Below are 16,326 nucleotides of genomic sequence, written 5' to 3'. Positions count from 1 at the left end.
CCCGAGCTAAGTACCCCCCAGGGGCTGTTTTTTTTGTTACAGTTTCTCTTTAAAGAATTGCAGCTGATATATTGTATCACCGATGCAGATAAAGGCAGATGAGGCCCCCGATGGAGTCCCCCTTTAGCCTCTGTATTTATCTGCATTGATGGTACAATATATCAGCTGCAATTATTGAAACATAACCTGTGCCTGCTACTCTTCCTGACCAGAGGTTGCAATTGATGTGGTTATCAGCAGCAGCACGGCTTTGTTGCAGTGGCCACTAAGGGCTTGATTCACTAACCGGCGCTAAGCCGATTAGTGTGCCTTATCTGAGGGTAGTGTGCCTTATCTGAGGTTAGTGCCCCTTAAGTAGCTTTGTGCACACTAAAAGATGCACAAAGCTACACTGCGCACTGCACGATAACATCGCACCCGCTATACCATACATGATGCGACCTAAACGGCGCATCAGTGCACCATTATCGTCGCATCCTATGAGACCCTATGGTCGCATCATATACAGTATAGCGGGTGCGACGTTATAGTCGCATCGTGCGCAAAGATCGATGCATTACGCTGTGCGCGGTGCAGTGCGCGATGTAGCTTTGTGCATCTTTTAGTGTGCACAAAGCTACTTAAGGCACACTAACCTCAGAGAAGGTTAGCGCTGTAGTTTGTGCCCACTAAGTGATAAGGCACAGTAACCGACTTAGTGCCAGTTAGTGAATCAAGGCCTAACTGTCTTAGCTGACTTTGTACTGGTCGTTGGCCTTCTTATGACACTTTCTGATACTCTCCAGGCCTGAAGAACCCCATTAAATTAGGCCCTATGTGTAATCACTATTATTAGTTAGTATTTATATAGTGCTGACATCTTCCGAGTATAGTCTTGTCACCAACTGTCCCTCAAAGGAGCTCACAATCTAATCCCTACCACAATTATGTGTCCATCGTAGTCTAGGGACAATTATTTAGGGGGGAGTCAATTAACTTATCTGTGTGTTTTGGGGTGTGGGAGGAAACCAGAGAGCCTGGAGGAAACTGACACAGGCACAGGGATAACATTAAAATTCAGTGATAACCACTACACCTCGGTGCTGCCTGCACGGCACTCTGTCCAAGACATCAATCTTGTGGGCAGGTCTCTTTACTGATAGTGGTGACATTATGGTGCATGAACTTACCTGCTCGTTGGGGAACAGGTGCTCCACGTCATTGGCTGGGCTGACTTCCGGTGGGGTCTTGATGGCTTCAGCCTCTGCCGGTTTGTTGGGTTCCAACCGTATGGCTTCATGCAGCTTGTTGATAGAGACGAAGGTGTATTCCGGCTTCCGATCCACCGCTGAGATGGGCAGAATGTCCGGCAGCTGAGACATTTCCAGTAAGATCTCCTTCAGAGTCAGCGTTCTGTTATCCTCTGCAGGACCAAGACAAGTCATCCGTGAGAAGACAATTCAACAAGGTCTCCACCAACACTGCAAGCCTGGTGTACTAAAAACCTAATACACACAGGCCCTTATGCAATTCATTTTATCTCCTTAGATTTTGACAAGTTTACATGTTTACACCTTGACAATAAAATGCCTTTTTAAACCCCCAGCAAGCAACTACATAAAATAATGTTGAAAGTTATTTTCCTACTACTTTTGGTGATTTTTCAGTTGCAAAATGCTGATAAGTTATTCTAACGAGAAGATGCAAATGTATCTCCTAGGTGAAATCATAGGAGAAAAAAAGTCAATTGCATTTGCACCATTGCCTTAAAGGGATACTGTAGGGGGGTCGGGGGAAAATGAGTTGAACTTACCCGGGGCTTCTAACGGTCCCCCGCAGACATCCTGTGCCCGCGCAGCAACTCACCGATGCTCCGGCCCCGCCTCCGGTTCACTTCTGGAATTTCAGACTTTAAAGTCAGAAAACCACTGCGCCTGCGTTGCCGTGTCCTCAATCCCGCTGATGTCACCAGGAGTGTACTGCGCAGACACAGAACATACTGGGTCTGCCCAGTACGCTCCTGGTGACATCAGCGGGATCGAGGACACGGCAACGCAGGCGAAGTGGTTTTCTGACTTTAAAGTCTCAAATTCCAGAAGTGAACCGGAGGCGGGGCCGGAGCATCGGTGAGTGGCTGCGTGGGCACAGGATGTCTGCGGGGGACCATTAGAAGCCCCGGGTAAGTTCAACTCATTTTCCCCCGACCCCCCTAAAGTATTTCTTTAAAATGCATTTTATTCACAAGGGCCCTGCTCACTTTTTCTCCTTAGTTTTCTCCTAGGTGATATTTTCACACCTCGTCATAAAATGCCTTTTAAGCCCCCAGCAAGCAAGAAAATACTCAAAATAATTTTGATAGCACTTTTACACAAACTTTTGGGTACCTTTTCAATTGTAAAGTGCTGAAAAGTTATTTTAAAGAGAAAGTGAACATTTTTCTCCTAGGACATACTTCAGGAGAAAAAAGGCAATTCCCTTTGTTGTAGTAGCATCACAATTCTCACCTATGAGTTTGAGGAGTCGGGGATTTGGGACTTCACGTTAATTCTACTGAACAAACAGTTACTGGTGTTCTGCAGTCACACAACGCAGTGCACTCAGAGTAGAGATTAACCTCATAAGGTGCAAGTTATATTACACAGAAATAATAATTTGCCTGGCAGATGAAAGCAAATGCCTTTATGACACTTGAATTTATAATTGCATTACTATAAAGTGCAATTGTAAAAACAAAGAACTAGCACTTAAAGTGTACCAGAGCTGAACAACATAAAAAGTTTTATACATAACTGGGGCTTCCTCCAGCACCATCCGCTTGGATCGCTCCCACCCCGCCTTCCTCCGCTGCCCGCAGCTTTGGGAACAGAGTCCCGTCACTTCCGTCAGTCGGAGCCAGTCTAGAGTACAAGAAGTGTGCCCTCTACGTATCCCTCCACCAGCTGCTGGAGAGATACGCAAACCACACACTTCTCTTATGTCACACTGGCTCCGACTGACAGAAGTGACGGCGACCCGATTCCCGAAGCTGCGGGCAGCGGAGGAAGGAGGGGTGGGAGCGATCGGAGCGTATGAGGCTGGAGGAAGCCCCAGGTATGTATATGTTTTTATGTTGTTCAGCTCTGAGTCCCTTTAAAGGGATACTGTAGGGGGGTCGGGGGAAAATGAGTTGAAGTTACCCGGGGCTTATAATGGTCCCCCGCAGACATCCTGTGCCCGCGCAGCCACTCACCGATGCTCTGGCCCCGCCTCTGGTTCACTTCTGGAATTTCAGACTTTAAAGTCAGAAAACCCCTGCGCCTGCGTTGCCGTGTCCTCGCTCCTGCTGATGTCACCAGGAGCGTACGGCGCAGGCACAGACCATACTGGGCCTCCCCAGTGCGCTCCTGGTGACATCAGCGAGAGCGAGGACACGGCAACGCAGGCGCAGTGGTTTTCAGACTTTAAAGTCTGAAATTCCAGAAGTGAATCAGAGGCGGGGCCGGAGCATTGGGGAGTGGCTGCGCGGGCACAGGATGTCTGCGGGGGACCATTAGAAGCCCCGGGTAACTTCAACTCATTTTCCCCCGACCCCCCTACAGTGTCTCTTTAAACAATACTGAAACCACACACATCTGATTTACGATAAAACTGAGACATATAACAAAGTTTTCAACCTCACAGATATGTGCAAGTACTGTGAAGTCTAACGTAGCTGTCTCTTCCTAACTCTTTACCTTCAAAGTACTCCTGGCTTAGATCCTTCAGGCATGCCGCCCTGGGCTCAAGTATCTTCACTGGTTCGGGGAGGTCCGGAGATCGGGCTCCAGTCTTAAGTCCAGATTTGCCACTTGAGTCTGGAGATTTGGGCCCTGTGTCAGGTTCCAGCAGAGGGAGCTCTTCCAGGCTGGAGAGGAGAGGGCGCTCCTTTGAGTTGAGTCGGCACGGAGTGCTGTTGGTGCTGATAACTGCCGAAACTCTTAGAGGAACGGACACCGCAAAGGGTTCTGAGATGTTCAAGGCTTTCCTCTGGTGTCTCGGAGAGGCTTCCAAGGGGAAGAGGCTGCCGGGGAAGCCAGATTTGGAGGAGCCATCGTTGGCACCATAAAACATCTTTCTGCCTTTCGGAGAGTTCTGCTCATTCTCGAAATCATCCCCGATTCGGAAGACCTTCATCTGCTCTGGAGGTTGCTTGGCCTGCGAGGTTTTGGTGGGTTTCTCTTGGTTAGAGCCTCCAGTAGCCCCGGCTACTTCTTCACCCTCCCACTCATTGTCCTGCTTGCTAACATCGTAAGTGCTTCCTGTGCCGGTGGCTCGGGATTTGAGGACGGGTATGAAAAAGCCACCGGTGCCCACCGGCCTCTTGAAGCGGCTGGCTTTCTCATCCTCACCTACAGGAAAACATAGAGAGAAGAGATGACTCACAAACGGAAAATCCAAAGAAGGGTTTTTAATGTTTTAGACGGACATACAAAAAAAATAAAAAATCACCTAATACTCAACTTGTTTCAAACTTAAACCAGTGTCTACTAAAGGGAATACTCAATTACTGTGTCCATCAAAAAAAGGTGCATGAAAATTTGCCCAGTAATCCCAATAATAAAATACATACCAATATTTTACTATGGCTAATCCTAAGTATACTCTCACACAAAAATCCCCTCGACAGCTAAACCGAATTCCTCCCCCCGCACAATTGTCCTACCTTACGCCTAACCATAACTGCGCCCCAGCACAAACTTCCTACCTGACGCCTAACCCTAAGCCCCCTGCACGAACCTCCTATGATGCACCATACTATAGGAAGGACATTAACATACTAAAACAAATACAAAGACAGACAACTAAATTAATCAGAGGGGTGGAAGGTCTCACTTACCAAGAAAGGTTGGACAAACTGGACTTATTTAGCTTGGTGTTGAAATAGACATGTGTATATCAGTGTCAAGAACTCAAGCACCTACTGTATGTTGTGCTCCTTTTCTTTTATCCCTGCCTGAAAGAGTTAATATCCAGCTACGGAACTGACAGTTTATCTTCAGGGACCCAACCAGGCTATATTGTCCCTCACTGATTACAGCTATAAAACACTTTCCTAAAGGTGGCCATACACTGGTCGATGTGCCATTAGATCGACCAGCTGACAGATCCCTATCTGATCGAATCTGATCAGAGAGGGATCGTATGGCTGCCTTTACTGCAAACAGATTGTGAATCGATTTCAGCCTGAAACCGATTCACCATCTGCTGAGCTGCTCCTGCCGCCTGTCCCCCCCCCCCCCCCCCGTATACATTACCTGACGCTGGCTCCCGGGCATCTTCTCCGCATTGCACGGCTCTGTTCCGGCTCCATTACGGCGCTTCCTGTGTTACTCCGTGACCAGGAAGTTCAAATAGAGTGCCCTCTATTTGAACTTCCTGGTCACTGCAGTGACACAGGAAGCGCCGGGATGGATGGAGCCGGAACAGAGCCGTGCAGCGTGGAGAAGACGCCCGGGAGCCAGCCTCAGGTAATGTATACTTGATCGGATCGGCCGCCGCTAGCGACGCGCATTTTACCCGCGGGCGATCGAGGGTAATTTCCCGCACGGCGCGATCGACGGACCGATCCGATTTCGGGAGGAAATCGGATCGGCGGCTGCGTTTACCGCAAACGATTGGCAGCAGATTCGATCCCAGGATCGAATCTGCTGTCGAAACGGCCGGGAATCGAGCCAGTGTATGGCCTGCTTAAGCAGATAACTGGGCTTCTGACTGAAAGGAACAGATAACAAGGTCAATAGTTCATATATTTCACTCTGGAACTCTTGAGACACTGCAGTTGAGCAGAGACAAAACATTACATTTACTTTGTAAATGTTTATACATAAAATAAAAACATGAGAGGTCTAAAAAAAAAAGTAATTTCTAGGAAGAGGAGGACAGATACAATTGTATATCTCATCAGTTTATTTCCATATCGGGTTTCCTTTAAAGGTTTATTTGCCCAAAGCCTTGTAAGGGTTATTTTGCCTTCCCCGGGATCAACTGGGGAATGTCACGGTGCAGGACACAAAGGTACCTAACGTTTACCATATTTATTTTATTATTCTGGTTAGACTTGATGGACGGATGTCTCTTTTCAATCAAAACAATGAAACTATGGAGGAAAAGGCATGTGACACAGAGGGGGGCGTGCCTTTTGGCACCCACATGACTATAAGCCACCCTTCCGCTTCAATGGTCAAGTGGGTGGACAGGAAACATGGCTACCCGTGTTTCCCCCCGAAATAAGACAGTGTCTTATATTAATTTTTGCTCCAAAAGATGTGCTAGGATTTATATTCAGGGGATGTTTCTATAAACACACAAGTTCCTTCCTACTCAGTGTTCTCCTGCCGTCCCGTCTGTGGCAGTTGTTCCTCTGCTGGATCCACCTCATGTGCCCTTGTGTCCACCTTGTACCTTTAGTGTTCTCCTGGTGTTTCCCTCTGTCCCTGAGTCCTCCTGTGTTCCCTGTCCTCCGATGTCCCCCTCATCTATGCTATCCCCCAGCTCCATGCTGCTGTGTCCCCAAGCTTCAGCCTAAGGGGAAGAATTAAGCACTCTCTGAGCAGCAGCGAGTGCAGTGATTGGCCAAAGGACGGAGCCATGTGAGACCATTGTCTCCAGTAATAACACAAGTTGCCATACTTTTTCCCCTTACTGCCGCTAGGGCTATCGGGATAGGGCTTATATTTCAAGCATGCTTGAAGTTCTTGCTAGGGCTTACTTTTGGGAGATGTCTTAATTTCGGGGAAAGAGGGTATGATCAGCGTAGGCCATAATAGCCAATTACTGCGTAGGCAGGGAAAAAAATCAAACTTATAACGACTCAAAGATGCTCACATTTCTGGTTGCCAAGTTTATGCTATGAAAATCCCAAAGGTCTTTGAAAAAATACAGCTTTCTTTAAAAATGGCCATTTGATCTGCCACAAGAAACTTATTTAAACCCGCCACCTGGCCAGCGTTGCGCTCTGAACACACCCGTGAGCGCTCTCCATTCATCATCATGCTTTATTGATGCACTCTGCTGATCTGCGGCACGTTTGGCTGTCGAGTTGTATATCCTACACGTATCATCCATTTTTAATCAGCCTATGAAACCGAGATGAAGATGCCACTTCAATTATGCCGGGTTTGTGCTAAAACATGGCCGTGGCGGAGCTTAGCGCGTGAGATCCATCACTGCCGGCCCGGGCTACAGAAATATGGATTGCTGCTTACCATAACAGCGTCCTATACATTATCCCGCTGACAGCCTGTCAACCTTACCCACCAGGAGAACGCAGATTTGCTGTTTCAATATTCCTCTGTTATTCAGTTGTCTAAATCGCTTCACTGCCTGGCACCTGTTCCCGGTATATTAAAGAGAATCTGTACTCTAATATTCTTACAATAAAAAGCATACCATTCTATTTATTATTTTCTCCTGTGCCCCTCTGTGCTGTTTCTGCCACTCTCTGCTGCAATCCTGGCTTGTAATTGCCAGTTTTAGGCAGTGTTTACAAACAAACTAACCAGCTTCTAATAGGCTCAGCTAAGCATAGTGTGTGAGTCATTCAGAGTGTGCAGGAGGCCTGCAGAGGGTGTGTATCGCTTCTACCAATCACAAGCAGCCCTGCACATTCCACACAATCAAGCCTTAGCCCGACAAACAGGACAGAGGAAAGATACATTGATTTATTACAGAGACAGTGCAGTTAGGAGAGACTGCAGTAAGCCAGAGCAGATTAGAACAGGCATAGGAACTTATAGGATAGAAGAACTAAGGCTGAAACATTTGTTACAGAGTCTCTTTAAAGCGGCTCTCCAACTGCACAGATCAGACAGCATTGGGCCATTAATAGCTTGCAGTGGGCCTTAGGTGAAAATAAACTGACGAGATAAACAATTGTACCTTTCCTTCTGGTCCTAAAATGACTTTTAGATATCTCACAGTTTTACGTTATGTTGTTAAGCTTAAAAAAAAAAGCAGGTTCATCGTTTTGTCACAGCTCAATGATACAGCCTGTCCCCTGTCTCAGAGAGCTAAAATACTGTAAGTTATCTGCAACTTGGAACAAAGTCAATCAAAAAAGTCAGGAAGTGCATTTTATTGGCCACTTCCAATTTAATACAGTATGCATTAAATATGCATGCTGCTCAATTACCCCAAAAAATCCTGTCTGATTTATTAAGATGGGAAGGAAATTTGGTGTGTTCCTCCTGTGTAAGTCAGTCTGCAGCATTTGTAAGCTGACCTCCTAATAAAAACTGTTCTACAAGGCTGCCACACGTAGAGGGCCTGCTCTGAACTGAGCACCGTCTTATTGCAGTACATAATCACGTGGTGTTTCATAGTTGCCTCATTAACCACTTCACCTCCCTTGCTACGCTTATCTACTCCCCACAAAACTTCATCTGAAGTTTAGGGGAGTAAATATGCGTGGTTGTGGTAAACAGTGTGCTGTATGCCCAATAAGCTATCTGATTATGTATATAGGGTATCATTTTAACCGTGACAAGTGAGAGAATAGATTTTGTGTTGTTTGACAACTGAGGGATAAGTCATGTGATTTTTTTTTACCGGAAAACTGAATGAAAAGCAATGAAACTGTAATTTTCATGTACTCTAAACCCCTAAATAAATACTTGTAAAAAAAAAAAAAAGTGACAGCATTGAAAAGAGAATACATAGTTACCCTAGGGACTTAGCTTTTAAAATATGTATGCCATGAGAGTGTATTACTGTTAATCATGAAGATAAGGGCTTTTAATTACTGATAGAGTACAATGAGAAAACAAAAAACACAAACCAGAAATTAATATATTATCGCCATACATTGTACTAGGAACATTATTTAAATGTTGAGATAACCAGGACAAATTAGCAAATACAATGTGTGGGTTTTACCTATGGTAACATTGTTTATTTGAAAACTATAGTGCATGGAAATGGAGAAATAGTGTATTTTTTCTTTTTTTTCTCATTTTTCCCTTTAAAATGCACAGATAATAGCATAATTACTAAAAGCAAATATCACCCTCACAAAGCATAATTTGTGGCAAAAAAAAAACAAGATATAGATCATTTACATCTAATAAGTAGCAATAAAGTTATTGGTGAATGAATGGGAGGAGCGCTGAAATGTGAAAATTGCTCTGGTTTTTAAGCAAAAAACCCTGTGGTGCTGAAGTGGTTAAAACATTAACTTTAGTGCTGAATAAAACAAAGAGATAAACAAGCTATATGACAGAACAGTAGACATTTCTTTCAGCTTCTCTCATTGGCGGTATACTCACCATCCACAGGCAGGGAGCACAGGGAGTCCATACTCTTGGCCGGCCGTATCGTGGCTTTCTCTGTAAAGATTAACATTTGGCGTCAGTTTGATGCATCTGTATATTGACAATACAACATTAAAGACTACCTCCATCTAAAAAAAAAAATTTGAATGGCAATATATGTATGTAGTCTATGCACTGTGTACAATTAGATGGACATATAAAGTTTACATCTGGTACATTGTAGTGGATAGAGCAGACTCACATTTATATCTGTAGTAGCACCTCCATCTTTCTCCTCATGCTGATGCCTTGCAAGTACACCCTCAACATCGTGTCCTCCACTCCAGCCTGGTGCCCTCTCCTGCCCCTCCCTCTCTTGCCCTCTGCCTGCCTGGATCAAATTACATCTATTTTCACAGTGGGTAGGAGAGGCGGGAGACAGGAGAACTGCTGCAGCCTGTTTTATCATGTCTGTTTGCCTTACTCCACATGTCAGTCTACCTGGATTAGATTACATCTCTTTTCACAGTGGTTGTGGGCTGGGAGCAGGGCATGGAGGGGTGGAGTTATAACATCAATACCACAGCATCCTTTGCACCAATGGTTTGGAAAGAAAAAAATTGCCCAATTTGAGAAATGGGGCGGAGATTTCAAGACCATTTGTGGAATACGGACTCCAGGGGTGAGAAAATCATACTTTATCATGTGTAATTAATATATCTTCGCAACTTATTAGGTTTAAAGCAAACTGACATGTATAATTTAAGTATTCTTTAACACGCCTATTCCTGAACAGCTGTGAGGAAAGCATTTGTTTTCTTCAAATCATAATTTCCCCACTCAGTCTTCTGTCCTTTCTCCACAGTGAACCAATGACGAAGCATCCTCATGTATTTTACCATATATATCAGTGGGAACATCAGAGAAAACACCTACCCTGCTCTCTGTTTCATTTTTAACTGTTCAGCTTGCTTCTAATCAGCCCAAATAAAATCCCAGACTGAGCATTCAGTCTGGCTTTGTTATAATGACTCTGCTATAATGATTCCTGAGCAGAGCCACAAGGGGGCAGGCTTGGGCTTGAAAAGACACCAGAGAACACCGACTCAGCTATAAAGATTCCTGAACAAAGCCAGACTGAATGCTCAGTCGGGGATTTTATCAGGGCTGATTAAAAGCAAGCTGAACAGTTAAACATGAAACAGAGAGCAGGGTAGGTGTTTTCTCTAAAGTCCCCATTGATATATATGGTAAATACATGAGGGTGCTTCGCCTCTGGTTCACTTTAAGATTGTAAGTTGCATATTATTGCTCTGCCCCTAACTCTTTCCTGATTCTCTGAGGCGGAGCAAGCTCCATGCCAGACACTGGAGGGTGTGTGTGTGGAGGGGGGGAGGGGGGGGTCAGCCTTGCATTGAAAATGGTGGCTTGCTCCATTTATATTGGGAGCCATTGGATGGAGGGCGAAGAAAATACATAATTCACAATGGGGGTGTCTGTAAAGGTGGATGCAGAGGGGCGGGGCATGGGCTGACACACAATGAAGGCGGTACTGCAAACAAATTTGAGGGTGGCATCATTCTTATGAAGTATTAACACCTTTGAAGCATTTATCGACATCATGGCTTGGTTTTTGTACTGCTCTTCCCAGCAATACAATGTTTTCCCACTATCCCTCCCTTATTATATCCACCTTTTAAGCCACACCCCTTTACATCAGGGCAAGGCACGGCCCCTGACAGTGGCATAGCTAAGGACCTTTGGGCCCCAGTGCAAATTTTACATTGCACCCCCCGTTCCCCCATGTGCTCTATACATAACAATTGATACGGCGCACCAAAACCTGCCAAGAACAACCACAGTGTCAGAGGTGCAAGAAGGGGATGGGGAACAGTTTGTTAATGATTACTACTATTCAAAGCATCTATAGATGTGATTATTACCAGCACAGGACCAAAAGAGATTGCAAATGCAGTTAACAAACCAGCCCAACTGTTCCGCACAGTGGAAAAACTCTGCAACCCGGCATGTCAAAAACTTAACATCGAGTCTTCAAAGGACCTCTGTCACCAATTTGCCCATTTCTTCACAGACAAAGTCTCCGCTATAAGGTCCGCCATCCAACTTACAGCATCTGAGCCTAATATAGCGCCGAAGACCATTAGCAGAGACAATGTAACACCTTGGTCAAACTTCAAAGAAATTGATGAAGAAGTCACATCAAGCATCCTCCTTCACGTCCGCCTAACTACCTGTGACCTGGATCCTGGCCCAACACAGTTCATGTTGAACTGCCCCGACCTGTTCGTACCGGTATTCCTAAAAATTGTTAACTGTTCCTTAAAATCAGGGATATTTCCTGCTTTACTGAAGGAAGCAATCATCAGGCCTCTCCTCAAAAAACCCTCCCTGGACCCAGATGCAATGACCAGCTACAGACCTGTCTCTAACCTTCCCTTTCTGGGCAAGCTAATTGAAAAAGCTGTTTACCTCCAGCTAGAAGCCAAAATCCTACAAAACAACAGTTATGACCCATTCCAGTCTGGCTTCAGGAAACACCACAGCACTGAAACGGCCCTCATCCAAATATGCAACCACCTGCTCATGGCAAGAGACAGAGGAGAGTGCTCCATCCTCATACTGCTAGACCTTTCTGCAGCCTTTGATACAGTTGACCATGACATCTTGATAAACAGGCTACAGGAATACTGCGGCATTGATGGCATAGTTCTTCAGTGGTTCCAATCCTTCTTGAGTGGCAGAACCCACAAAGTGTCTATGGGGCCCTTCCTGTCCACCCCTGTATCACTTAGGTATGGGGTGCCCCAGGGCTCAATCCTCTCTCCCCTGCTTTTCACGATTTACATGTTACCGCTGGGAAAACTAATCCAAAAACATGGCCTGACATACCACTGCTATGCAGACGACACTCAACTATATCTTTCCTTCAAGCCTGGTGTGACAGACCCAACTCTAACTATAAACGCCTGCTTACGTGAACTACAGCAATGGATGAATGACAACTGGCTGAAACTAAATGCAGACAAAACTGAAGTCCTTCTGATAGGAGGGCAGAGCATGATAACAAAACAACTTAACTTGCAGTCTTCACCACTGGGAATAGGAGGCACGGATCTGCGCAGCTCTGATCATGTGCGTAGCCTGGGAGTTCTAATTGATTGGGATTTAAACTTCAGAACTCAAATCTCTGCTGTGGTGAAATCATCCTATTTTCACCTGAAGAACATTGCAAAAATCAAGCACCTCATACCCCCAGAAGATCTGCCAACCTTAGTCCACGCCTTCATCACATCCCGACTGGACTACTGCAATGCTCTCTACACTGGCCTTCCAAAAAAGGTCTTGTACCGACTACAGCTGATACAGAATACTGCTGCCAGACTGCTAACCAACCAACCCTGTCACTGCCACATAATGCCAGTCCTGCACTCCCTTCACTGGCTACCTATAGAATGGAGGGTCCTATTCAAGATCGGCCTACTGACATTTAAATCCCTGAATAATTTAGGCCCTGGATACATGAAAGATATGTTGCAGCTGCGTAGCAATCCCCGCATTCTCAGATCAACAGGTTCTAATAATCTAGTCATACCCAGAGTCCACTTGGAAACTTTTGGTCCCAGAGCCTTCTGTCATGCTGCCCCTACGTTTTGGAACTCCTTACCTCAACAGATCAGGACAGCTCCATCCCTGGACGTGTTTAAATCCAGACTGAAAACCCACCTGTTCAGTTTGGCATTTGCAGAAATATAACTTTTGTTGTGTGAATACTTCATCCTACTAATTACTGAATCTGAGAGAGCCTAAGCGCTTTGAGTCCTATGGGAGAAAAGCGCTATAGAAATGTTATTGTATTGTATTGTTGTATTGTAATAGAGAGCTAATACTGCAGATGTAGGAGGGCCCCTTGGGAACCCTCTGCATCCCCTATTGTTATGCCACTGGATCCCTGCATTGTCACAGCAAGTTTCCTTCATTGCTCCACCCCATGAAGGCTGCAGGCTTGAGGTGAATCAAATCAAACAACACGAACAAATTGAACAGCCAGTATCAATCACTTCTGGATCTAGCGTCTATTTTTTAACTTCTCACTTTGCAATGACTTGATTTATATTTTTTCCCTCCTACTACTATCGTTCGGTAAAGTTCCTATTAAACTTAGCGAACTGCTCACATGGGAGGAGCCAAATGGATAGGTCAATCAGTACTATTACCAATATTTATCTCCTGCAGTATATGCCAAATATGGATATCTTCATAGTAGAATATGACTGCAATTACAGAGATGTCCCTGATGAGGTCCCCCCGCCTCACATATGTGTGTAGACATGTCTGTGCTGCAGCTGCAGATCTCTGTTTCTAATTCGTTTTGAAGACTTTTTTTTTTGCAGTTGGTGGTATAGTCCGAGATCTTTATTGTATTCTGAGTGTTCCATGGCCCACCCACTGCAACCCTTCTATGAAAATTATAAACTAGATGTGTACAACTGTCACTTGTCTCATGCTCGACTTGTACAACTATAAAGGTGCCTATCCAGTATACAATCTTGGTTGTACAATCTACAGTAATTTTTAACAAATCTATGCATGTTCATACTGCATAGAGGAGATAAAAGTGGACAAGATTGTACAATCAAGATTGAATAAAGTGGATCCGAGATGAAAAACCAACTATAACAAGTAACTTGTCTAAATATATTATCTAACGTTTAGATAGTTTACACAGCAAATCTAGCTGCAAACAGCTTCAACAGTATATGATTATTTTTTCCTCTGATACAATGAGAGCAGCCATGTTCTGCTTATGATCATTACACAGCCAAGCTGCTCTGTATCTCCTCCCTTAAGTCTGTGAAAACTCCACTCCCCTCTCCTCCTCTCTCAGCCACCTTGCCTCTGAAATCTGGCTGGTAACGCCTCCTCCCCAACCTTCGGGAAAAACCTCCTCCTCCCTAGACTGACCTCCCATGAGCACTTGCTGCATGGGACTCAGAATGCCTAGGTGCTGGAGGAGCTGTGGGAAAGGCTTGTTTAGTTTATAGGGAATTAGGGTATTAAAACAAAAACAAAAAAGTATTTGGCTTGAGGAATGCCCTATAAACTATATGTAAGGGGCACAATTATGCAATGAGTAAAAGTTTATCTCAGATCCACTTTAAGGTTAACGGTACAATTTTTCCTTCAGATTCGATCTTTTGATGCTATTTGAACTATCGAAACTAATCGGAAGGTACCGTAATTATCGATTGTTCCCATTACCGGAAGGATTTAAGAAGGTTTTACATTCCGATTCGAACATAAAACTCAACTTTCGGATTGATATGTCTTCCTTTTCCAACCTACCAAAGAATCATTTCACAATGATTTGCGCAGCACACGGCACAGTTTTCTATACAATTTGATCATAATAATTGTGTTAAAAGATTGAATCTGAAGGACAAATTGTACCATTAATGGTCGCCTTTAGGGGTCAGCTGTAGGCTGGGCTGCAGAAGAGGCTGGAGGGTCGAACGTCGACATGGGTTGCCCAACCTGCAAATAGTTTGCCTGACCTCAAGGTAACCATGTTCCGCTTGAAAGCACATGGAAGCCAAGCTGCATACATACCGCCCATCTCTTTCGGTCCTCTCACAAACACGCTTCCATTCCGGCTTAACTTGGACTTGGACTCGGTTCCGGACCGCCCCAGGTTAAAGATGGATTTCCATTTCTTGGACTTGGTGGACAGCTTCCTTCTGTAGAGAAACACGAGGATAGACAACACCTTAGTCTCTCAGTAAATCTCTAAGGCCTGGGGCACACCAAAACCTGCTAGCAGCTCCGCAAAATGCTAGCAGATTTTAAACCGCTTTTTTTTACTTTTATGAGGCGTTTTGCGGATTGCTGCTGCGGATTTCAGTGTACCATATTTCATATATTGTTACAGTAAAGCTGTTACTGAACAGCTTCTGTAACAAAAACGCCTGTAAAACCGCTCTGAACTGCCGTTTTTCAGAGCAGTTTGCGGTTTTCCAATACTTTACATTGGAGGCAGAAACACCTCCGCAATCCAAAAAATGCCTCACCCCAGGAGTATGCGTTTCTGCAAAAAAACTCCCGCCCTGGTGTGAACCACCCCATTGAGATACATTAACCAAGCGTATCCGCAGCCGCCAGCATCTGTAAAAGCGCCAAAAAACCCGCTCGGTGTGCACCAGCCCTGACAAGACCAGCAGTAACTGCAGATCACAACGTGTGCCAGGCCTAACTGCACTCCTTTTGGTCCCCTTCCCCTGTCATCTTCAGCCCTTCTTCCACCCTGCAGTATGTTCCGTACAAACAAGACAGCACCACATGAGGAAACGTCTCATAGAGAAGGTGCCAGGATTTCAACAGGACCCCCATGATGCGGTGGCCCAAATCTGGACAAAAACAAAACTTTAAAGAGGAACTGAATTTTTAAACAAACTGTTTCACTTACCTGGGGCTTCTGCAAGCCCCCAGCAACCGTCCTGTCCCACGCCGGTACTCCACGATCCTCCTGCTGCCAGCTACTTTCAGTTTCATTGCCGAGCTGCTGCGCCTGCGCGGCTCTGGCCATGCATATCCTTCTTTGCGTTCCAGTCCGCAATAGCACTATTGCAGACGTCAATGCGTAAAAAAGGATACACTTGCCAGGGCTACGCAGGTGCAGTGGCCCCTTGACTTACAAGTCAAGAAACTAAGCAGCAGCGGGGAACAGAGGATCGTGGAGGACCGGCACAGGATAGGACGGCTGCTGGAGGCTTGCAGAAGCCCCAGGTAAGTGAAACAGTTTTTTTTTAAAACTATATTCAGTGAAATCTTTACTTTTCAGGCCTGGTTCACATCATTCAGTGCAGATGGCCGTGCAATCGGAATGCCATCTGCGCTACTATGCGCTGCTGATCCCATTCACTACAATGAATGGGTCAGCGCTGCGATTCCTGAAAAATGCATGCAGCAGTGCAATAGCACACATATGATGGGGACGTAGAAGGGCTGTCTATGCCCTTCTACCGTTCTTGCGTGTCGCACACTATACGCACTGCCGAAATGCCCA

At 45.3% G+C, this 16,326-nt stretch overlaps 1 protein-coding gene across 1 annotated transcript in view; it reads right to left on the bottom strand.

Moving 5' to 3' along the window:
* The window catches only part of ARHGAP31 (Rho GTPase activating protein 31), a 211,555-nt gene that overhangs the window by 7,250 nt on the left and 187,979 nt on the right, over positions 1 to 16,326 (bottom strand). Inside the window, exons 8-11 of the mRNA XM_068270859.1 lie at positions 14,874 to 15,001; positions 9,261 to 9,320; positions 3,693 to 4,346; positions 1,170 to 1,402 (exon numbers count right to left, since the gene is read on the bottom strand). Coding sequence (XP_068126960.1) covers positions 1,170 to 1,402; positions 3,693 to 4,346; positions 9,261 to 9,320; positions 14,874 to 15,001 — 1,075 coding nt within the window. The remainder of the gene's footprint in view (positions 1 to 1,169; positions 1,403 to 3,692; positions 4,347 to 9,260; positions 9,321 to 14,873; positions 15,002 to 16,326) is intronic.

This window comes from Hyperolius riggenbachi, chromosome 2, assembly GCF_040937935.1.
Source record: "Hyperolius riggenbachi isolate aHypRig1 chromosome 2, aHypRig1.pri, whole genome shotgun sequence".
Lineage (NCBI taxonomy): Eukaryota > Metazoa > Chordata > Amphibia > Anura > Hyperoliidae > Hyperolius > Hyperolius riggenbachi.
The sequence above is the reverse complement of the archived record's forward strand: the minus strand, read 5'-3'. Positions and strand labels throughout refer to the sequence as shown.